Below are 25,615 nucleotides of genomic sequence, written 5' to 3' on the forward strand. Positions count from 1 at the left end.
GCCGCAGCAGCCAATCGCATTGTCCTTTTCTTGGTTTTTCATCTTCAGTATGGCTCTTTCATACAAACTATGCCAGCCGTTACTTGAAGACAACAGACATGCTGCCACCCCAACGGACACCAGCGGAACATGGAAATTAAGGTTGCACCACCCCGAATGCGTACATATCATCTGCGCAGCCCAAGTGTGCATCAGCACACTCTTTCCGATTTAAGCACAAGAGGGAATATGCACATTACTTCACATTGTTGCTTTGATATGCACAACTTGTGAAGCCCTCTCCACCACGGCTGTCAAGATGCACACTAACAAGAAAACAACATCGCTTCACTGGGACATTCCATGGATTTTACGCTGAATATTGAGTGCAACAAATCAGCTTACTTATGAGGCGGATCTGATGATATGCCTGACAACTAGAAATAAAGAGTCTGTATTTCCATAGTGCACTTACTGTAAATGGTTAGGGATGGAAGTGTGTGTGGGTGTCTTTGTGAGTTGCTTGCCGTGGGACTGAATTTTTGACACAGCTGAATATTATTTTGCCAAAAAGCCCTAAAAATCATCATGACTATCTGACACGCCAAACAGCTCCTATTATCTCCTCGTCAATTGCTCAAACATCCTCGTCACTCTTCCACGGTTAGTCATTTGCAGATCCATCCCATTTGTTTGAAATGGAGATCCGGAGATGATTTTCTGATTATCTTGCTTGAGATATTATGCCAAGCTTTCTTTACCCAAGTGACGATTGTTGTGAGATCAGAGAGTGGAACGATGCCTTTCGCCGTTTCTCCCACCACCTGCCAACATCCATGCCTGCTCCTTCAAGCATACGTCCAGGGGCTGAAAGTGACAAGTCGATCCGTCTTTTTTTTTTTTCATAATGTGTCAAATTCCGCTGAATTAATTATTCACGCAACCTCGTTCTTGACAACAAAGAGGCAATTAGGCAGCATGTGATGAAAGTGCATTCTTGCTATGTTCTGCGCAGCCGCTCTAAAACTGATGCAAGAACTCCAAGACTACGAAAACCTGTCTTCAAGCTTGGTTTAAGCTTGAGGCATTCGTGAACTCCAAAGGACGTTATTTCGGCAACCACGCCCTTCTGAGCAGAACAGATTTTCGGCAACGCCTACCTTCCGGATTGTCTGTTCGAGCGGAAAACATGGTGGACGAACTATTGCTTATGGAAGAGCACCGGTACAAACATCTTTATAATTCGGCTGAAAAGGACTAGCGTGACCTAAATACAGTAAACAACTCCTGACGAGATGAGGGGTCTGTTAATTAAAAAAAAAAAAGGATTGGAAGAATTTAAATCGTTTGAATCTACTGGGATTCTCTACCTCTGTTGTAGAATGGTGTTGTTTGTTTGCTGTAGACTCCATTTACTGCCACCAAGAGTATGGGACAATATTGTCATGGTACACTCTTGTAAAAACACAAACGCGCACATATATAAACATAAATAGATAATTGAATTGGGCAAGTCACGATGCCCGTGTTACATTATTTGTGCATGTTGAGAGTGGCTTTTGGGTCTTGCCTGTGAATAATTCAGATCTTACATATGTGAATATAGGCAGGAAACAGGGTTTAAAATGGTATCGTGTTGCTACATCATCTGTGTAAGGAACAATGAAACTCTGCAGCTCAGCAGGTTGCCAGCCTTTAATTTTTCAGAATGATTCTTTTCTCGATGAACTTTGACAAGTGCTCGTTCTGCATGTTCCCCACTAAATCAGTCCACCACCCAGTTGGCCTCTGACTGCAACACTGGCTGTTTGTTAATTGAATCTGCATTTCGCATGAAAGAAAATGTAAATGGGTAAATAAGAATCAGTCGTATCTCTGACTTTGGTGGAGTGAGCTAATGGACATCCTGAGATGAAGGTGTGGAGATGTGGAGGTTGCTTCTGCTGTGCCTTATCGAGATGGTATGAGATGGTATTACAATGCATGTAATGATAGGTACTGACTTTGAATGTTCCTCTGGTTTGAAACGCATTTTTATGCCCTTTGCCTTCTGGAAAACCTTTAATCTGAGTCTTTCTCCCATAGAATCAATGTGGCTCTGAGTCATATATTGATTGGAATGCATTTTTAATACACATATGAAACAGCTCATCATGCGATTTCAAATGTCTGAAATGTGATTAATGCACAGTGCTGTGATGTCTTTTTTTAATACCACAAGTGAACCTCTGAATTGTTGATCCGTGTCGTTCCTCCTTTTTGGCAATTTTCTTGTCTAAAACCAACAGTTTGATGTGGAGGATTACTAATCATTATAGAGTAGAGGCTCATTTTGTATTTCTTCATGTTCAGAGCAAACCAGCTATCAAATACCATATGTTATCTGAAGCTGTCACAATGGCCTCTTGGTTTTGTACATCTTTGTCTGCTTGAGGTAGCTGTTTTCTGGATGCGTAATTTCGCTGCAGGCTTCTGACGTTTATCAAATAATTATTTTCAAAAGTCCCAAAAAGATACTAGCCAAAAGGTGCTGTCTTGAGGTGGCTCGGTGGTGCAGTGGTTTGCACGTACGCCTCAATGTACAGAGTTCAAACCCACCTCGCTCCAGCCTTTCCGTGTGACATTGCAGGTACACTGACGACCTCGTTCAAGAACATTTGTATTAATAGGGAACGTTTAAGTGAAATAATCGCAATGATTCGTGAAACATCCCCACATTCATCGTTTAACATCCAGGATGGGAAAGCCTCAATTTTTTTTGCGTTAGTGCAGCATGACACGAAGAGGGAATCACTTTTGACTCGAATCAAAACAAAACAAGAGCACCACAGCCGCTAATTGTTCTGCAGGGTTTCCTTGCAGCCGTCTGGCAGGCGGAGGCTTGCTAGTTATTCTTGCATGGTGCCTGGCGACTTGCCAATGACACATTCAAAATGTAGAATCGCTTGCATCAAATTTTAATCATTTGGCAGGGCTGAGATTTTCTACATTTACTCACTTTTGGAGGCATTTCGCTGGTGGAAAGTTCCCTTTTTCAGAATATATGAAGTTGTCTTCAATTACAATTTCTTTTTTTCGTACCCGAAAAGAAACAACCAACGCAAACAAATGAGCGCTATACAAAATCATCAATTGAGGCTGCATTAAAAACGGCACACATGTGCACTTGTGCAGTGTCCAAGGAATAGTGGCTTCATTCTGGAATGACTGTGCCTCCCTAGATTTGTTACACGAGTCCATGCCTTTGCAGACAGCTGATGTTTATCTGCACACATGCCCCCCTAACTGCTGTTTGGACTCATGACCAAACAGCTGCTTAAACCGCCAACGTGCATGCTGGGTTTCACCAAGTGAGGACAGCAATGCATTCAAGATTTCATCAAAGATGTCCAGGTACTTTTCTCGAAACACCAAAAGGATTTTTTGGCAACCCCCCCCCCCCCCCCCCCCAAAAAAAAAAAAAAAAATCCCCATGCTTTAATTGCACTGATTTGAATAATATGTTTCTCATCTTTTTTTTTCTCTCAACGTTAGGGGTAGATTTAAAGATAGGCTTAAGCCTATCCTTTTCAGGGTGTGATATGATTACCATGTTTTTCAAAGTGTCCCAAAAAGTAATCTCATTTAAAAAGATGCATTTTAAGCCACTCCCTCCTCAAAGTGAGAGCACCCTGCAGAGTATTTTACCCAACATTTTGTCACAGGGGTCTTTACAAAGATACATAGTTAATTTGTGGCTAAAAAAAAACTAAACAAAAAAACAATCGCATTCCATTTGATTGTGAGAGGTGGTTAACAGCTTCGTTTGTCTCTTTAAACCCATTTCCAAAGAGAGCATTCCCAGGCCCCCACCCTTCCCTCCTCCATCTGATGGAGGCTTTTCCTCAGAACAAGGTGTTTTCCTGCGAGTGCTCAGCCCTCATCCATTATGAATGACGTGTTTTAGAGGAAGGATCTGTGCAGATTATATAAATATCTCCTTCTCCTTCCCAGCAGGATGGGAACTTGTGTTAGAGTACAGGCCTTCTTTGTTGTTCCATTTTGATGTAAAAGAAAAAGGAGTGAAAGAGCTAAAATGTGTCTCGAATTCATGCAAACGCCTCCAAACCTCCTCGTTAATAACTCGCTTCTGCATGTGCTCAAAATTAAGGAAAACAATTTCTTTTTTTAAGCAGGCTATGCCACACTTCGTTTTTTCGTGTACAGAAGAGCCGTGATATACACTCCCAGATACTGACGGGGCTGCGATGGTCAGAGGAGCAGGAAAAATAGGAATTAAGTATTCTTCTGCTTTGTGCAGAACAACCACTGTATTGGTTAAGCACCAAGGAAGAAATTTAATACACGTCTGATGAAGTGAGGAGTGGAAGAGGCCTTGTGAGAATACAGACACAAAAGAGCACATGCAGCATAATTTATGTAGTCAACTTTCGCACACACCGCTCTCACTACATCTACAGTATAAATCTCCTTTAGGCCTCCTGCCCTGAAGTTCAAAACTCAGCATTCTTGTAGCTGTATGTTCACTATCTCACGTCCGAACAATCTCTGTCTGGCCTCTCTGACTTTGTGCCCCAAACTTCTAACTTGTGCTATTCCTCTGATGTATTATTTCCTGACCCTATCCATCCTGATCACGCTCACAGAACCTTAGTATCTTCATCTCTGCTATCTCCAGCTCTGGCTCCTGTCATTTTCTCGGTGGCACTGTCTCCAGACCATACAGCACCTTTGGCCTTCATTTTTGGTAAAAAGGATATCTTATATTTGGGGAATTATGTACTCTTAATCCATTTCTCTTTAACCAATCAGTCTGACTCAAATGCGCTGTTTCAACTGATAAATTATTTTTGTAGACCAGCATTTATGGGGTGAGACTTCACTAAAAAATTTACATTTCTAGAGAGTAACGTAATGCACTGCTAAGCACAGTTTAAATTTATGTTTAAAAAAAAAAGGTTCGTTCTTTGGTCTTCAGTTTTTATAAGTGTAATAGTGTAATAGCCAATTGCTATTTAAATTTTTCTGTGGGATATCAGAATCCCAAAAATACTCGATAGCTGCAGCATCTGTGACAGTTCAGACCTGGAAGAATGGTGCATAAAACCGGCAGGCCAGGGAAAGCAGGTTGAATTCATACAACACATCAACATAGAGTCCAACTCATTTGTAAGTATAGCATACTGCCATCTGATTGATAGGTTATCTGTCCAGGAAGTGACCTGCCCCTCCCTATAACCCAGTTTACCTGTCTCCCTGAACATGATGAGTGGCATACAAAATGAAATACTGTATGGGGTTGAACACAAAACTACAAATCACATTTAGGTGAATTTCATATTTTTTTCAAAAATCTACATTGAAGTCAGTGCACATGTGTGTTTGTGATTAGTTTATTTATTTTTGCAAGTTATTGACCAAAGTGTTGAAAATGGCATGCTAACTTTCACAATACAACTATTAAAGTTGAACAAGCAGGGCATTTTTGTGGTCTGCAGCAAAGTAATGATTTTGCTAGTATTAGGATTCGCTCGACACCAGCAATATGTAAAGCTGTATAATCTTATATAATATGTGTAATTAATAATTGCATAATTATAATCTTGGTACAATCAACTATCAAAATACAAAACTACTGCAACTAATCCTACAAAATGAATTTGTGCACATATTTTGCTACGAAAGTTGCAGACACAAAAAATAAACCCTGAAGAATGCAGTGTAGGGAAATGTAGTTTAGCAAATAATTTGAATAATTTCTATTCTTGGATAAACACATATCATCTAAAGACATAGTTATTAGAGAAAACCAAAACAATCACAGAGAGATGACAAATCCCTCACAGGACCACGATGAGAATCTAGCAGAGACCAATCTAGGTCTGAGCCATTGCGAGTCACTGTTCCACTCACGCAGATCATGAAAAACATTTTCTGTAATCTTAATTTAGTCAAGTGTTTCTTAACCTTTTGACACATATGCGACAGATGATCCACAACAGCAGAGCAGAAAATGGAGGAATGCTAAGCAACAGCAAATCTGTTCTGCTCTAGGTACAAAGAAATAATTCATGGTGAGGCTTTGCCAGCACTCAAGGAATAACTTCTATACAAAAAATGATCTCATCTAGAATTGAATGATGTTGAAAATAAATGTGGATAAAAAGCTGAAGTGCACGGCCTTGCTCTACATGCCGGACGGGTACAGCGTGTTTGACAGAAAAGAATTTTCGGTGGATTCTGTGTAAAAGGCTAATGCTAGGAACTAACACTGCAAAACACACATTTCCTTCTATGCCCTTTTATCTCTGAATGTTGCTTATCCGCGTTTCTTTTTTCTCCACAGGCACTTTTTGTGCAATCCACTGGGCCCACTTGTGAAATTTTGCCTGCCCGAAGGACAGTGAGAAAGCCAGATCCTCCAGAGTGGTTTCCTCGCAAGTGCAGAAGAAAGGCTAACGTATTCCCTTTGGTTTTCATTCGAGAAGCCCGAGAATGCTCTTTGCAGTTTCAGTCTCCCCTCTTTCGGCGCCGTCGAGGTTGTGCACGTAAGCAACCACGTCGCATTCCATTACAGGAACACTGATCGAGTAAAGACCCAACAAAAGGGCACCGGGATAATTAATGAAATACTCTCTCAAAACCAAAGTATGAGAAAAGACAATTGAAGATGCCCTCGGTTTGAAAATGTTTGTGGCTAACCTTTAAGACTTTATATGGGCTCCCCTCTTTAACGGTCAAAGGGCGACAAGTGGATGCTGATTTAGCCCTTCAAAATGAGCGTCTTTGGCTGGTTCAGTTGCTGGCTACGGCTGCTTGCTTGTTTTTTCATCATTTCCCGTGCAGCCAAAACCAGAATGCCTGGCCACACACACCTCAACTCAATACGCATTGAGGGGGACATATCTCTGGGCGGGCTTTTCCCAGTGCATGCAAGAGGAAATGATGGTAAAGCCTGTGGTGAGCTCAAGAAGGAGAAGGGGATCCACAGATTGGAGGCCATGCTCTTTGCGCTGGACCGCATCAATAATGACAATGACCTGCTACCCAACATCACTCTGGGTGCTCGCATCCTGGACACCTGTTCCCGTGACACTCATGCTCTGGAGCAGTCGCTGACATTTGTACAGGCGCTGATCGAAAAGGACTCAACCGATGTCAAGTGTCTAAGCGGAGGGCCGCCCATCATCACAAAGCCAGAGCGAGTGGTGGGAGTGATCGGCGCTTCTGCCAGCTCCGTGTCAATTATGGTAGCCAATATACTGCGACTCTTCAAGGTCAGTCCTTCCCCTGTGCACCGCTTCGTCACTATCTTTAAAATGGACTCGGTCCCTTCGGCCAGTAGCTCAGCAGTTGAGAACTCAATTATTGTCACGTGGCCGAGATATATGGTGTACACATTGTGTTAAATACAATAGTTTAAATCCAAATTACATCCATCTTAAAAGGATACTAACTGATTTGGCCAGTTCAGCTTGCGAATGTCACGTGACCAAACCCAGAACACAAGTGAGCCATGACTGAAAAATATTTTTGTTATGGACAAAACATGAACTATTTACAGTGCAAAACTGCATTAAATTTGCAGTGTACAAGGAAATTGATTGTGATTATAAAAAACTGCGTTTATAAAAATAGTACATATATATTCGCTATACTTGTCCTTTATTAAGGAATAATATGAGAACGCCGCAAAAAATTTGCTCTTACCAACCTAAAACAAGTTTAGTTTTGATTTACACAGTCAGATGGCCATTACTTAAAAAAATATTCAATACTGCCTAGACTTGAATACAAGTCATGGCTGTCTCTGCTAGTGCTGGTTTTATTGCAAGTCTATATGTATCACCTGCTGAATGTGCTGTATGCTAAAGGGAGACCAACATGAGTCAAATTGAATGACACTTTGAGAACATGACAACCAATAAGTACCATATTTCTCAGAGTACATGTCGACCTCGCTTATTAATCATCTCCCATCCCCCAGCCTTTTTTTTTCACCCCCCCCCCCCCCCCCTTTTTTTTAACTGTAATTTGAGTGACATTTACAAAAAGGTGATTATAAGCCTACCCTGGACTTTAGTGGTTACAAAGATCATGGCTGTCCAAATACAACACATGGTATATGTTAATAAAATGCTGAAATGACTCTACTTTTAGAGGCAATTCGATATCAAGAACATACAGTTGCGGTTATGGGGGGGCAGAAACGAGATAAGACTACCCTTCATTGTGTTTCTCCCCCCACCCACCTCCTGACATCCATGCGTGCCACTGCTCTCACATTTTTATCTTTAACATAGTCAAGTCGTCTTTTCCTTTTCATAATGCGTTAAAGTAAAGTAAAGTAAAGTAAGTACAAAAAAAGGAGCTATTCAGCCAACAAAGAGGCAATTAGGTGGCACTTGACGAAAGTGAATTTTGTAATGTTCTGTGCAAACACCCTAAAATGGATGCATACCGTATCAAACTAGACATATACAACTTGTACATGACATGATTTGGCTTATTTTGCATTCAAATGAATGTTATTAAAACACAGATATGTGGAAAAAAATTGGTCTTAAGTTTATAAATCAACCCCCCTACTCTGGGGAATGAAAATGAGAGAGAAAAAATTCGACTTGTTCTGGGAGAAATATAGAACATAACAACAAATTTTAAATGTATCCTTTTCGACAAGCCCACTAGTTATGGGGACATATATCTTGAACAAATTATCCCTCACAAAGGTGGTGGCATTTTTCAATCAAAACTAATGACTGGTGCATACACTGATTTATTCTTTGAGGTTGGGTGTAGGGGGGTGGTTATTAGTTTTCAGCAGAACATCTGACAACAAAAAGATAGAAAACAGGAAAAATACTCTCACTTGCAAATCAGACTCAAAGATTTCATGAGAATATACAGTGGGCCCCCGTGTTACGAACTTAATCCGTTCAGCGGCTACGCTCGTAACTTGAACTGCTCGTATGACGGGCAATCCAAACCTATGTTAATTAGTGAATGCGTGCAACGCGTGCAAAAACCTTAGGTAAAAACATCACGACTTTATACACATATTAAAAATGAGTAACGTAATCTATTGTACAGTTAAATTAAATAACATATACAAAGGAAAAATGACATTTACCTTTGGGGCGACGTAGCTTGAGCTGTGTGGAGGCGGAGGGGAGCAGAGACCAACCCGCAGAATTTATTTATTGATTTTCTTAAACGGGAACTTTTCTCAAACTAGAATATATCACCAGCGATTTCCTTCTCTTTAATCCATATTAGAAGAAGCCTCTCAATTTTGTTGTCGATCGAGGTCCGTCCCCCGGCAAGGAAAGTCTTGCCCTAGAAGATTGCCGAGCGGTTACGTCCATACTCACGAGCAAGGTTAACTATGCGTGCGCCTCCTTCGTATTTTTTTTATTATCTCCTGCTTGGTTTCTATTGTCATCATCCTCTTACTTCTTCCTTTACCGCCACTTGCAATTTTAGAAGCCATGTCTAACAGATAAAGGTTGCAAAGTCTTCACAACATTCCTTCCTTCCGTTTTTCACTGATTTTCTCTCCTTCCTTCCGTCCCGACCAGCTGTGCCATCAAGCTAGATAAAGGCGTTCGGCCAATAGCATATTGGCATTTCTGTGATTGACGTGACGCCGGCCAATAGCATATCCGCATCTCCGTGACTGACACCGTGACTGAGACAGTGACTGTGACTTTGTAAGACCAATAGCGTTCGACGTTGCCGTGACGAGCGTCAACTGCTAAATTAGATGACGTAGCAAAGCGAAAGTAAATGTACGAACACAATGGCCGGCATGTGGTATTGTTCGTAAGACGGAAGGTCTGTGCGTAAGTGGGGGACAAAAAACTCCGCGGCCCACGCTCGTAAGTCGAAATGTTCGTAAAAGAGGGTGTTCGTAAACCGGGGGCCGACTGTACTCAATAAATATGATCAACTGCTTCAAGATTACTGATTCATTCAAACTTTAACATTTTAATAATAGTCAGTTCACATGCATTGTCTTTTAAAGTGATGATTACCTTCAAATAAAGTTATTTTTTTCCAACAAAACGGTTCTTAGAGTTTCCACAGAGAGCTTCAATGGGCTTTTTTACAAATAAGTGAGGGAGTGTATAAATGTCAAGGCATTACATGTAACATGCTGGCACGGCGGCAGACTGGTTAATAAATTTGCCTCACAGTTCAGAGGTCCCGGGTTCAATTGCGGCTTGCTTTGGCCTTCCTGTGTGGAGTTTGCATGTTCTCCCCACGCTCACGTGGGTTTCTCCGGGCAATCCGCTCTCCTACCACCTTCCAAAACATGCATGGTAGGTAAAATGTTCACTTCAAATTACCCTTAGGTGTGATTGTGAGTGTGAATGGTTGTTTGTCTCTGTGTCCTGTGATCGGCTGGCGACCTGCCGGCTTACTGCCCGAAGACCGCTGAGCTAGGCACCAGCAAGCAACTGAACCTAGAAATGATAAGCGGCTAAAGGAAATGGATCGATTGATAGATACAGCATGTGAATTGGAGAAAATATGAAACCACAACGACTTTTATGAAACCCACCAAAATGGAGACACAGAACAATCTGGAATGCTGCGCAGCCGACGTGACATGACTAGGAGAGAGGTAGAATGGGGGGATGGAAAGCCTGATAAAATTTGCACACACATATAAAATGACATCACTGGAAGGAGACACAAACATACAGTTGCACTTAAACACACATGCATACGCACAGACGATGAGGCTGTTAAACAATTTGGAGCTTTAAATTTAGGCAGAATAATCTTCAAAAACATGACAGTATAACAAGGGTGTGAAGACTATTTATGTGCACTTTGTTCTGTTGTGTAGACGCGGTCAATTCCGAGGATGCAGTATATTTGCCCAGGAAGTTTCAAAACAAGAACACTTTTATCCCTCTCTCCTTTACCAACAGGAGAAGGGTCGTAGCAGAGGACTTATAACACCTCATATACTCAGGAGCAACAGAGATTGATTTCATTGATGCCAGAAAGACCCACAGCGAACCAATCTACCAAGGCTGGTTCATTTTTGCAGTTCAGTTACGGCTTCACAAACTTAACTGGAGAGGCCTTCCGTTGAAAGGACCTTGCCAAGGTATTGCTGCGTGTTCCAATTCCTACGCCTGCAGTAGGGACAAATGAGATTGACTTTCAATTTTTAAAAGGTCATTGAGCTACACTGTCAACACCAGTGGCACAAGACAGAATGTTCTGGGGAAAAATTGGTTTGTTAATGGACGATACCCTACCGTCGTACATTATAGACCGATGGAGATAAAACTTAATTTGGTGCCTACATATCCGTGTAAGTAGGCTTCACGTGGACAGTAAATAGTAAATATGAGTAAATAGTAGCAGAAGAAGAAAGTGCGCTAACACAGCTATTAGCAAAGATTTCAAACATTTAGTTGCCGGTCATAATGCATTAAACCAAGAAATGCAGCAAACCAAAACGAAAGGTGTGACAATTCCACAGTAGCGAGCGGCATAACTGTGTTTTTAAGTGTACTGAATCATAAAATCCAGTTCATTTCAAAGATCAGTTCACAGTATCTTAGTTAGATTAGAAAAAAAATGCCAATGAAAGCGCATCCTTGGGAGATGAACGAGCGGTGGTTCATCGAGTAACTTTGTGGTTTCTTCTTTGGCACGTCACAAATCACTCACATTCACTCATGAAGTGGCAATGGTTTTTGGTTAAATCGCAGATTCATTGCATCTGAATAGCAGTACATTCACCATGCGTTCTGAATGGGAAACGACATACTGTTTGTTCACTCACTGTCATGCTCGTGAATGTGAATAGCACAGAAGCAGTCAGTAAAGTCCCTCCCTCGCCTGACGCTGGCTGCTGATTGGTCATTACCAGGGGAAGAACGGAACGCTTTAGGAAGTGATCCGTTTGCTTACCTTCATTCAAAAGATTCATTATTTTCCTCAAATCTCTCATTCCCGACACAACGCCGTCTTCAACGGGCTTCCACTTTTGCATATGCATATGAAATTAGGTTTGACTGAGGCTGGAGAAACACACTGTCCATTCATTTATCTCAAGCAAATTCACACAAGCCAAACTAACTGGAGCTTACATTGTTTACGCTATGCTTGGAGTGTTGAAGGCTTTTAAAAACTGATTGATTTGGATTGCTTTGAAGAAACCTTTTCCAGGTTTCTTATTGTTTCCCTGAAAGGGGTTTTGAGTTTTTATTCTTCCTTCCGGGAGCTTTGTCCAGGGGATGCCGTTTGCAATTTTGATGTTCTCCGTGATTCTTTCCCATGTGAAGCCCTTAGAGCACAGTTCACTAATGTGGTTCCTGCGAGCACCAGTTAGCCCCCAAGCATCACATGAGTAGTCCGCAGGCCTGTTTTGCAACTAGCTTACAAGTGATAGAACATTGTGATTTTCTAGGAATTTTACCAATAATTATACATATATTACATTTACATTATACTCAATTTACATATTAACCACAGCTGTTCCATAGTTTTTGTGTGAAATCATTAACGTGATTGGTTTCTTCACATAAACTGGCAACCCTGTGTATTACTTTGCACCAAAGGACTAGCTGTCAGTTTTTAAAATGGTTTCTGATCCCTGTCTTAGAGGCTCTGTTGTGATTAAGGGCTACAAAAGTAAATTTGAAATGTAAAACCGCACAGATAAATAAATGACTGGTTTGTGAATTATGTATATGTAAGTATCACCTCAATGCTTTAAAAAAGCTAAAAACCAAGGGGTAAATCACAGCAGTCTTCATTGAAAGCATTTATTGTGGATAGACAATGGTGGCTTTTGATGATTGTGAATCTCCTTTCACATTTCAAAACTCAAGGAACTCAGCTGAATGCTGAATAAATATCTTAAATGCCTTTTTTTTTCCCCTCCAAAGCCGACACTCTATAGCAGGAGTCACCAACCTTTTTGAAAGTGGGAGCTACTTCTTTGGTACTGGCTAACACAAAGGTTTCTGTGAAGAGACCAATCATGTTAATGATTTATCACAATAACTAAGGAACCTCTGTAGTAAATATGTAAATCAAGTGAAATATGTTACGTACATGAAATATTTTTACCGAATAATTTTTTGTAACTTTCCTAGAAAACTACACTGCTCTCTCACATTTGCAGAACAGGCCTACACGCAACTCATTTGATCCTGGCGGGCGCCATGGTGGTGGCCCCTGATCTATAGTATGATTGTTACACTTGAAAACAAGATCAGTACAGCAATGATGTCAGTATGAAGACATTCTAACTTAACGTAGCATTTCAAGTAGCTTCATTTATGTGGAGCTGGCTGCCATATTCATGAGGAAATAAAATGTATTTGTCCACTTTAATTAGCTTCTTATTTTGAGCTCTAAACCTTTAGCCTTTTCTTTTCTTCCCCGCAATCTCTGAGTGGCTGATGGCAAAGTGTTAGCTCAGCAGTCAGCACTATCCAGTAGACCTGGTAGTGTGTAGTGAATATTTTATTATACTGTTATGCAATTGAAGCCGAGGGATTGGGGTTGAAAGCTCCATCATTGAACCCCTAGATCCAGCTTTGATAAGCCCAATTTGACCATTCATACACCATGTCAGCAAACGTAGAAAAGTGTGATTACAACCAGTGCCTGGTATCTATCATTTACTGTGTTACTTTTAATTCAGCAACTTTTTACTTTCACCTAAGAAACTTTGTGGATACTATATTATTTACTCCTCATAGTATACTTTAATATACACAGAGCATACTCTAACATTTTAACACCAAACGAAAGTCGCAACTGGACCCAAACAGATACAGAACTGCAAAGTATTAAAGGAAAAGGGGTTTATGTAATAGCAAAAGGTGCACGTGACACATAATTGGAACTACAGTAAGTGAATGAAAACAAACTTGAACGAGGTCTAATGAGAAACGAAACTCACGGAATAGACAAAGCATCAACAGAAACAGATGCGAGGGGATCTCAAGAAAATCCAAAAGTAACAACTGAGGAAACAACAGAAACTGGGAAAAAAACAAAGTTGGGACGGAAAACCCAGCCGGCATTGTTGTTCTGTTCCGGCTGCAATTTAATAGGCGGATGATTAAACATAGGAAACAGCCGGCGTTGGGGCTCCCTCGACCTGGACAAGCCTGCTCTGTAATGATTGAAAAACCCCACCAAAGGGAGACAGAACCGAACACCACACTAAATTATTTAACTGTGACTGCGCCTATCAGCTAGTATTTTCCTTTCAGTTCATCGGTGGCTGTGAAGGGTGACGTCAGGCTCATCTCTGCTCACACGTAGTGTCGTGTTAGCTAGCCTACGACACTGCACATGTAATATGCTAACGTTACACAAAAGGGATAGAGAAATTACAGAACAATCCAGCAGAATCCAGCTTCAAGAATAGCTCTAATCCAGTTCAGATTCCAAGATAACTAAAAAAATGAGTTTGTTTGAGAGAAATGGAGTCTGACAGATGACAGAAAGAAAACAGAACAAAACAATAATTAATATCGGATGGCCATGCACATTGTTATACCCCCCCTCGCTGGCCTGCATAGGGAAAAAGTACTACCACAAGGCCAAGTTGTATATATACCGCAATGCCAGCACTCCAGAAGATAGACAACGCCTGTCAGGTAACTCAACAAACAGATTCACCTAACCTGAATATCCTAAATTTACTATAACATCCTCCAAAATATGTACCGTATTCTATTCCAGTTTCCTAACACTATTTTGACAATTGAGCAGACTATTCTGCATATGATGACTTATACAATGAAAATGTGCTGACATGTTTTGAGGACAATAACCATTGACACTGAAAACCAACCAATTGGGATAGATCAAGATACATTCATTTGAAAAATGTACTAAATGTTCGCTGATGTTAACTGTAGGATACTTGTACATAGCTATTTGCAAGGTTGTACTAAAGGCTTGATACATGTACAAAGCATTTGGAAATGCAATGATAAATGCCATTCTGTTGTGAGAAATTACAAAATAGTTTGGGGATTTGTCCATGTTGTTATGATAATGTCATCTCAGTTTCAAGAAATGAGCCAAACAAATGGAGAAAAACTGTAATAAAGGGATGGAAATTAAACAATCACTTGATATACTAAATATTAAAATGATCACTAATTATAATTATATATTACTATATACCTATAACTTGAATTCACAATCCAATCCAATCTATTTTTACCTTTCGCAGTGTTTTTCCATGTAACCGTTGCCTTTTGTGCTCTTTCACAAGATTAATCAAGCTCTGAGTTGTACTTCCTTTGTTGATTTTGAAACTTTTAATTAATGGTGGCGGTACTTTAAGTCATTATAGTGAGCCGCAATCTCTGAAATTGCACCTTCATGCTCCACTTAAAAATTACTAATCAGAATCTACTCACCGGCAGTTACGCAAACGCAATCCTTTACTTTTTTTCTTTTTCTTAACAAGCTAAGATGATTTTTTTGGAAGGAAGACTTTTTTTTTTTTTAATATTTTTTTTTTACTTGAGTCATTCAAAAGTAGCAATACTTTTCTTGAGTACAATTATGGACTATCGTTCCCACCTTGACATTATTGATTGAATCATGTGACACCAACAGTCAGAAAGCAAGACAGTGTTCCAGTGGTGAAGATGAGTTGCAGAGACACAGAGGAAGGGGGTGGGTGCGGGGGAGATGTGTAGCTTCCACCCAGAAACTTAGTAAATAATGTACAAGCTGCCATTGAACAGGCAAGAGGAAGAGCGGTGTATAGGTTATCTCAGCACAAAGAAATGGGGTTAACTCTCCTCTTGCGCTTTCTGAAAAGTTCCGTCTGCCTCTCTCATCCGTCATTACTGACATACGCACAGAAACACACCCAATTCCATTCCTGTGTTTTACCGTGTTGAAGACCAGGCTGTTATTGGATTACTCGGTCAGCCTATACACTAAAAGCTTTGGAGAGGCTCAAATATGTGCACAACCCTGCTCTAAATGCACACTGATGAATTCATCAGACCCTTAAGGCCAAATACAATCTCAATCGTGCAGTGAAATGTTTTATGTAAAGGTCGCTGTGTTTCGATAAAACTTCTAATGAGACTGTTACTGATTCACACCATCGTATTGCAAATAAAAGCATCGATGAAAGAATGAGGTCATTTGAATTTGTACATACATAAATAAAGTGTAGGGAATGTGTTTAGTAAAACCCTCCCTCCCTCCCTTTCCCATGCCCAGTGATACCCTGATCGTAGCATGGAAGTTAAACATTCTTTTTTAGGCACAAACTTGTATCAGTGAATAATGAGCACCGCTCACTAACACTCAACTTTCATCAGCCCCTATTCCCATATAGCATGGCAGCTCTTCTTAAAGGGCCAGCCTCAGTTTGTGCTGTCAATCTGTTCAATCCGCCTGCAACCTGACCCCTCCTCCACAGGTTAATCTCTGCACAGGTTTAGTTTAGTTTTATGCAAAAGTGCCTTCATTCGAACAAGATTGTGCATTAGGGCTGTTGGTCTGCTTCAGACTCCACGTTAGAACTGAACATGGGACAATTGCAGTTTATGATGCGCTGCTGTGAAGTGACGGTCTTTTGAAGAAATTAAAAGGCGAAGCACCAAGGCCGCAAAAAGTGTAGCATGAGGGAACACTGTATTGCAAAACGATGGTATGATTTCTGCCTGCTCCTTAACTTTAAATGCATTCTTTTTTTTTTTTATACAATGACTGTTGTGACAGCTGAACATACGAAATTCACGAGAGATGGTGAGGATAAATTCACATGCAACTCACCTTGCCCGCCCAAGAAGACAGAGCCATTTCCCAAGTGAAGCTTTCTAGGAATTGTACCTCTTTATTTTTGCTCCACTTCATTCTTTTTCGCAACGTATGGAAATCTCTCAGCCTTTCTACTCTGACACGTCGTTTCATTTGTAAAACCTCATTCAAATCAATTTCCGCTATTTAAGTAGTGTGCATGGCAGCTCTACTGAGGAATCTTTGACAGAGGGAATGACTTTTTTGTTTTTTTTTAAATATATGATTTCATTCAGTTGTGTATTTTTTGGCGACCGTTCACTGCATTGGCTGTCATTTCGCCCACACTTGACGTTTACACACGGCACACCACTCTTAACGTAACTTTCAAAGTTTAAAAGAACAAAAAACAATTTCTAGTGAACAAAATCCAGCAAACAGAGGCGGCACCATCACATCCTTGAAAAGAGCGTAGGATTAAAGGCTCAAGGAGCTGTCTCACCTGCAAGATCTCAGCATCAGCCCACCATCCATCATCCTGCTGTCATGCCATGCCGCTGTGCTGCAGATTTAGTCGGCTTTCACAAAGCTTGGAAAGAAATCACAAAACCTTCAGTAACTCAAACACGTTAAATTAAAAGTGATTGGTAGTTCAATGACAGCTGCCGCATTTACTGTGTCAAGGGCAGATTTTCTAATTGTTGTCATTTGAGCTGATCAATATAATTGTTCAATGCAGATTTTATCTAAGTTAATGATTCATGTAAACTCAGTTGTAGGCGCAAAATTTACCGGATTGATAAGCGGCTATAGCAAATGGATGGATGGATAACGATTGGTCTGGATTACTGTCTCTTTAAGTGTCCAAGAGTCTGCCGAATAACGTAGTAGGTAATATGGCACCCTTGCACGACTTTAAGCAACACATTTTAGTATTCAACATATTTTAGTATTCACGGCGCAGGTACTCTACAATGCGCTAAATGGAAGAAATAAAGATCACATGCAGGAACCCTTTCCTTTGTTTAAATTTTATTATTTGGTAAAAATTTTCACAAATGCACGCTTTTACTTGAATGACAGCCTCAGCTGTTGGAAGTTGTATCATACTAAAATGCTCTTACACACATAAGTTAAATGTTTGTTGCTCATAAAAAGATCATATTGAAATGCTTTCACACACATAGGTGAAATGCTCTTTCACACATTGGTTAAACGTTTGTTGCTCGTAAACGCATGAAATGCCCTCACGCGTCACACTGCAATGCTTCCACACACATAAGTACAGTGGTACCTCGGTACTCGACCATAATCCGTTCTGAGGTGGTGGTCGAGCACCGATTTGTTCGAACACCGAAAGCAATTTTCCCATAAGAAATAATGGAAAGTATGTGTGCACAAGTAAATGTGCACAAGCAGTACATGATAAAGATAAAGATAAATAAAGCATTATAAACCATTTTGTATAATTTACTTACGTTTTGGAGAGTGGTTGATGGCATACAGGAATGGATGTGGAGAGGACGGGAGGGAGTTACTCCTTCCATGATGACGCTAGCTAACTGCGACGCGAGGTACACCGCGTTCATATTTTGCTATAATTTCCTTCTTCGGTTCAATAGTGGTCCTCATTGTTTTCCTCTTTGCCTTCCCCTTATCACTGTCTTTCTTTGGACCCATTATTAAGGGCTAGAGCAACACGAAAAAGTTTCAATCCGGGAAGAAATACTCGAACAAACGTCTTACTCCGCTGGCGGTCTGAGTTGAACTGGCGCTTACCCGCTGGCCGAGAAGGGCCGAGGAGCGCGTTCGGGTCGGCTCGGCTCGGCTCGGCTCGGCTAGTCGAGCACCGAAAATCTGTTTGAGGTCCGATGCATTATCTACTTGAATTTTTTGGTCGAGCACCGATTTGGTCGAGTATAGAGGCGGTCGAGTACCGAGGTACCACTGTACCGTATTTTTCAGACTATAAGTTGCATCGGTATATAAGCCGCACCTTCCACAATGGAAGTTTTGCAAAACTATATGCTTATACAGTAGTTTTATGGAAAAAACTTTTTTAATTGCAAAATCCTGTCTACGACAGACTGATATGCTTGCATCTTTATCACCAACATATTTATAGAAAATGGATGGATGGATATTTTCAACATAACACAGAATACTGCAGAATTAAATAGCAGTTCAAACTAATAGTCAATACTTCAAATGCGTCTTTTGTCTCCTTTTTTTAAATTGATTATTGTGATGAATACAGTATATCAACAAATTGCACATAATTCATATATACAATCATCTATCTATCTATCTATCTATCTATCTATCTATCTATCTATCTATCTATCTATCTATCTATCTATCTATCTATCTATCTATCTATCTTTAGTCATACATTAAATTACACATCACAAATTTGAATCCAAAGTCTTATTCCATTTATACATAATTTTCATATTTTTTATACTATAGTTTTATTTATTTGTTAATACAGTCACTGATTCACTTAAATTGATATCTTGAATAGATAAAAAACATTTGCTTTACCGGTGGGCTGCCTCCTGGTCGCTAGCAGCAAACAAACAAACAAACAGAAAACCCCTACAGATAAACTGAACTGGACTATGATCACGAGAAAAACTTTGTGACTTATAGTACAAAAAACAGAGTAATATGGTTTTATTTACACGTCATTGCTCACACATCACACTGAAATGCTTCCACACACATAGGTAAAATGGCCACTTACTTAGATACACCAGGCAAAAAAACTGTACTTCATGCTTCGGACAGGTGTTGAAGTGGCTGTGAAAATCCCGTTCTGGCGTCTGGATGTTGAAAAGATGTCAAGTAATGCTTTAGCTCTGATTGCTTGGCACACCGCAGGAATTCCCGCATACAGTATGTCACATGCCTCCTACGGCTTTCTTATTGGCCGACCATATAGTCATATCCTTCGTACAAACAGGAACATTCAAACGAAGTGTAAATATGAACTCATTGCACAAAACTTTTACTCTAAGACAGCAGTCAGCAAGTATATGACAAATAAAATGATTATTATTTTGTTTATATACTATTTGGTATGTCAAATAACACTACTGTTTGAGTGAGGCTACTTAACCACTTTTGTGTTTTATTTTGAAAAACCAACAGAGGTCTGCCGAAGTTATACTAGTACTTTTCATACACCATAATTAAATCCATTCATCCACCCATCCATTGGATGCATTGGGAAAGAATTTAGAAAGAAAAAAACAGTTGTGTTTAATGAAGACTTTTCAGTCATGTTTGAAAAACAAATGTGTGTTTTTTTTTTTTTTTTTTTATTTTAGCATAGGTTTAGTAAGCGCTAATTATATTACATGGGACACACCACTCAGACAGGAGACCGGCGTGTTTCATCACCATCTTTTAGCTGCGGAAAGCCGAAGCAAGAAAAGTCTTCACATGTGCCATTTATAAATGAAACAAGAAGTGGAAGAATTGTGTCTGCTAAATTTAAGTATCCTTACATCACAGTGGGAATCAATTGTCAGCCCTTTTTGGCACAGCAACCAGTCAAACAGTGAAGATGCTGCTCCTTCCAGCCAGTGTTGACAGCATATATTTGCCCAGGTTTTGTAGATTCTGCACTAATGGCCACAAAAACCTATGGTGAGTTGCACCCCCCTCAAGAATTTGGTCATAGACGAGAAGTATCGTCTCTCTGAGACACCGTGCTTCAAAAACATAATACGTCGCTAAATACGAACGACTGCGGCTTTAATATACCAATCCCCAAAAATGATTGGGTGATTATAAGTATCAGTGCAAATAGTTATTGTGCACCACTACTCTGTATTTTTGTCCCACTGTCTACGGGACTGAGAGTCATCCTCAAATGAATTCTGCTTTTTCCATACACGGGCTTGTTAGCTGTCTGCTGCACTAAGCGTCAAAGCACAACCGAGGAATGACAAGATCGGAGCAACCCCGCTATCAGGTCCCTGACATTAGCAAGGCCCCACTTGATTCTAAGCCGGAGAGACCGCAGGCACACTTACTTAACTCAGCTGCACGTGCTATCAATGCATTCCATTTCTCTTTTCTGCAAGTACAGCTGGAAAATGCAGTGATCAAATATTTAATGAAACGTACTATTGGGGCTCGCAAAGGAGTTCTTTTTTGTTGTTGTAGAGAAGTTGAACATGTACTTTATGTCATAAGCAATGGCCCCAAGTCACATTTGCATACCGGAAATTCACATTATAGAAGATACTAAACAGTAGGAAAAACTGCATTGCTCTTTATCATATTGTATAATAAGACTCTATTTCATGTGACTTTTGTCTTAGCAATAGATTTATTAGAACCGGACAACATTTTTGTTTCTTCAAGTACACGATTAAATGCGGTTACATCACAGCAAAACAGCTTTCAATACAGTTAGAATACAGTTTCAATATGCATACATAAAAACTGTTATATAATGATACCCCGACCTTTAATAAAAATAAGGAAAACATAAATATCACAGTATGTTGGAAAATAATCCTACAAATACAGGAATTTGCTGAATTTTTAAGTTGGATAATCACGACTCAATAGAGTTTTGAACCCTTGAAATCGTCCTTATAATTTAAAAGCGAGCGAGTGAGCCTTTGCAGCCGAGAAAAAAAAAATACAATGTTTGGTTATTTTCTTGTTTCAAACCTTTTGTTGTTGCATAGGATAGTGTGTCTTTCACATGCCTCGAGAAATGCATTATGAAAAAAATATCAGAAGAGCACAGATGCGCTTTTTCGCCCACAAATAAAATCAATTTTTTTCCTCCTATACATCTGGTTAAGAAATGTATCGTGCTATTCGGCTCTTAACAACCTTCTCTGAATGTTTCATTGAGAGAGTTTTAGTTAGTACAAGTTATTGCAATAGTCTCCGGTTTTTATTGCAAAGAAAAATAATCACATCATTGATGTTTTTTTCACCAGTGTCTTCTTAATAGCTTTGATAATAGATAAATAAGTGGTAGTGAGCAGTTGCCTTCAAGTTCTTAAGGCATACTCAACAAAGGCTCAAATCCTGTATTAAAAATGTAACCTAGATTCTGTTCAGTCTCCCTGAGTGACTTAATTGTAACGCACCCATCTTTTGTCTGAATGCAATCACCGAACATTGTGTTGCATTATTTTAAACAATTTTTTATTTGGTCGTGTCCGCACATACACATACGAGCAATGAGGTGACACGACACAAATCAGTAGGGTGGTTGGAGCTCTAAAAGCTGGCAGGGAGAATGGATTGTAGAGTGCTTTGAATTATTTAACGGTGCTGTGAATTTGTCAGCGCAGACTGTTTACGCAGCAACATTCCAAAGAGCAGTGACCAAGATGTGAAATATCAGAACTTTTCACAGGTCTGAGCAGCATAGTGAGCTTTTAACAGCTCGGCTGGGAAATGAAGCGCTCGGATTACACCCATAGAATTAAAATGTTAAGTAATGTTTTTTTTTTTTTTTTTTAATGGGATAGTCTGTGTAAAGTCTATGTAAGTAAACCTAAAGTATACTGCCTCCATTTTAGTTTAAAGAAGGTTTACTTTTAGTAAACTCAAATAAACTACCTTTTGCCAATGCAAAGGTTGGCAGCCAGCATTGTGTGTTCCGAGTGTTCAGGGGAAAAATAGGTTGAAGTGACCAGGGTGACTACAGATACCCACGGATTGGTGCATGTTGGATTTTCAGACTGGGTTAGCTTTGCAGATCCAAGCGAGGACTTCAAAAGCAGACAGAAGTTGGGTATCTGAAAACCACTTTAACGACTTTAACAACACAGTCAACCTTATACACACACATAAAAAGAAAACATCAGAGTACTTTTAAAATAATAAAGTAAATTATCATAGACATTACTTAGGCTCAATAAAAAAAAAAAAAAAACAACCTTTCAACTGGTGTAATCTGATTTACCTTTATTTACTATGCCTAAGGAAATCCATTATTTTTCTTGTTATAATTTAAAATAAAGTATAATAATATAAAATAACAAAGAATTATTTCAGACTAATATGAAAACAAATCCTTTCAGTGAACCATTGGAACAAAATATTTATTTTAATATCTTCCCAAGGATTTAAAATCGATTAACACCGTGTTCCCTCAATACATTATGATTTGGTTATTGCGGCTTCATTCTATTGCAAATGTTCATTTATGACCATAATTTTTGTATTGCACGCTTAAATCACTTTTTCCTTTGTATTTATTTGTATTACTTTCAAGGCAAACCAGTCAAAATAAATAGTAATTTCATCAATTAAAAATGTATCAACCTCTACTACACGTTCTTTCATTTGTGACCATATGTTGTAGGTTTGCCTTGCTATTTTTCTTGATAATGTTTTTCCTTCCAAACTGGACCAGAGCCAAAACATTTTGTCAGGAATTTATTTATTTATTTTTTAAGCAAAAGAACAAACTAAAATAGAAGGGAACAAAAGCAACGTTAAAAAAAAAAAAAAAGAACAATTGCTTTAAAAGAATTCTTTATAAGAGCTCAGTCATACAAGCATTTGGAACAAGCAGTTACATTCAGTGTAGCCAGTGTACACAAAAAAATGGGCTTAGATCTCTGAAAATAAAAATTGAGATGTTAATACAGACGGACGGGCACACAGACAGACATGCAGACAGACATATAGATCTGTGGTTTACCTTCAGTAGTCTTCATTGTCGACACCAGAATGCACTCGTCAATCCTTGTTTCCATTTGTTCAAAAACATTAGGGTGATCACACTTGTCAGCCGAGGAGACGCTCGAGGAGACAAGATGTAATTAGCTGCTGCTATTTAGCGGGGAACACTTTTCCATCACACCACTGTCCCTCATTTCCGAACACTTTGCAGTTTGACACACGTTATCAACTTCCATTCAGGAATCCTGAAAGACTTCAAGTCGTCTGATAGGCAGGCGGGGCAAGAAATGATCTGTCATTCAAATCAGTATTTCCCCAAAGGGGAATGACATTAAACACCAAAGAAGGCGAGCAAATAAAAGTGGAGGACTCTGAGGGTCTGCAGCGGTGCAAATCCTTTAGTATGCTCAGGCAACCTATGACATGGCATTTCAGATTGTTTGGTGCAAAAAGGGATGTCTATACCGACATGTTTTCCACCACCACCGCTTAAAACATTGAGCTGTAATGCCAGGAAAAAAACACACTGTGGCTGTGCACTGAGTCTTCCGGCTTTGTTTTTGTTTTTGTTTTGTTTTTTATCAGGCATGCACAGATCCCTTATAGTGTGGGCGTCGAGGGTAATGGATTAGAGTGCTACTGCTGCCTGTGATACCACGGTTGAGTAAAAAGTGGATATTTTTCTAGTTTCTTTGTCTCTGTGTGAGGCCTTTAGGTTTTTATTGGTAAGTTCGACTGTTACTGATATGCCCCCTGGCATGGCGGCCCACTGTGAGCATACAGTAATTTAGAGCACTGATGCTGACAGACCCTCACCCTGAGGGTGTGTAAGTATGGTGGAGAGGATTTAATGCTGCCTGCTTGAATATGGGAATACTTTGTGAATATTTAGGAAAAATGATGCACACACTGACAGTAGACTTCATTTTTCAACATGAGAAAGACTGCCAGCCCTGCAATTGACTGCGGACCGGTTCAGGGTGTTGACGTAAGCCAGGTGAGGCAGTATAGAAAATAGATGAATGGATTGAGTTTTTATGTGCTGCTGTTTTTGGAGGGGATCATTCACAAGAACTGCAGTCTTGTGAAAGCACCTGTAACAAAAAAGAAACTTCTACCACTCTCATTTCCCACCCGCGGCCATTTATTTTACCACTATTACCGGTGGAGTTATTCATCATAAGCAGAGACTTTATTGACGTCCCCCACAATTTCCTGAGAGCAGAATGGTCACCGACGCTTACTGTCAGCAACCTTATCGAGACATCCATTTCTAAAGCTTATGGAAAGAATCTATGGAAGTGTGGGGATGCCTATGTGGAGTAAACATTTCTTGACTGGCAAAGACATGAGAATATTTTCACAAATACCCTCGTTGTTCGCGGTTACTGGCGACCCCCCCCCGCCTGCGAGCTGATTGACAGGTTGCTTCGCCAGTCTTGTCCAAGTTGGTGACTGTTGACTGCAGTGCCTCCAGTAACTATCTCCAAGTGAATCTCACACGCAAGTCAAGACAACACGCAGCTGAAGGAGTACAGTGAGGATGGAAGAGAGCTTTGAGAAAATGCTACAAATATACAAGTATTAAATTGGAATTTTGAGTGTAAACTCTGCTTCCCCGTTTTCACATTTGCATAGCTATGGGCTCCACTCCAGGTCGATGTTGAAGGAGTGCCCGTGGCATGTGCCATTACAGTTACAGTAACTCATCTGTTTGGCATGCAGGAAACAATGCCTCTCTTTGCAATATAGCTTTTTTTTTTTAAAGGAAAAAAAGAACACAAAGCACTGAGGGCGCAGAAGATGAAGCGTGAAGTAGCGAGAAAACATTTTGTGTTTTTGAAGTGCTTGGAATGATTTATATGTAAAGCACGATTCATAATATGACAAAAATCCCCATACAAAAGCCACTCCGGAGCGGATAGATATACGAAAACAAAATACAGTCAGCCCCCTGCTTACGAGCATCCTGATTTGCGAACATTCCGCCTTACGAGCGTGGATCAGGGAGAATTTTGTCCTCCGCTTACGAGCAAACCTCTCGTCTTGCGAGCATTCCGTCAAACCAGCCATTGAGTATGTAGAAATGTTCTCGCCTAACTGCGTCAATATATTCAGCAGTTGCGTCATCTACAATCATTAATAGATACTTATGGCGGTAACGTGAACGCTATTGGTCTTACAATCTCACACT

The 25,615-nt window shown here is 39.9% G+C and overlaps 1 protein-coding gene across 3 annotated transcripts in view; it reads left to right on the forward strand.

Moving 5' to 3' along the window:
* LOC148427793 (metabotropic glutamate receptor 4-like) overlaps positions 1–25,615 on the forward strand; it is a 129,378-nt gene that overhangs the window by 36,351 nt on the left and 67,412 nt on the right. For all 3 annotated transcript variants that reach the window (XR_015864908.1, XM_088409042.1, XM_088409041.1), the window contains exon 2: positions 6,326–7,256. Coding sequence is in view for 2 of the 3 variants with exons in the window: in XM_088409042.1 (XP_088265168.1) it covers positions 6,756–7,256 (501 nt within the window). In the remaining variant the exon portion in view is untranslated. The remainder of the gene's footprint in view (positions 1–6,325; positions 7,257–25,615) is intronic.

This window comes from Hippichthys cyanospilos, chromosome 2 (genome assembly GCF_059441005.1).
Source record: "Hippichthys cyanospilos isolate Australia breed blue-spotted pipefish chromosome 2, RoL_Hcya_1.0, whole genome shotgun sequence".
Lineage (NCBI taxonomy): Eukaryota > Metazoa > Chordata > Actinopteri > Syngnathiformes > Syngnathidae > Hippichthys > Hippichthys cyanospilos.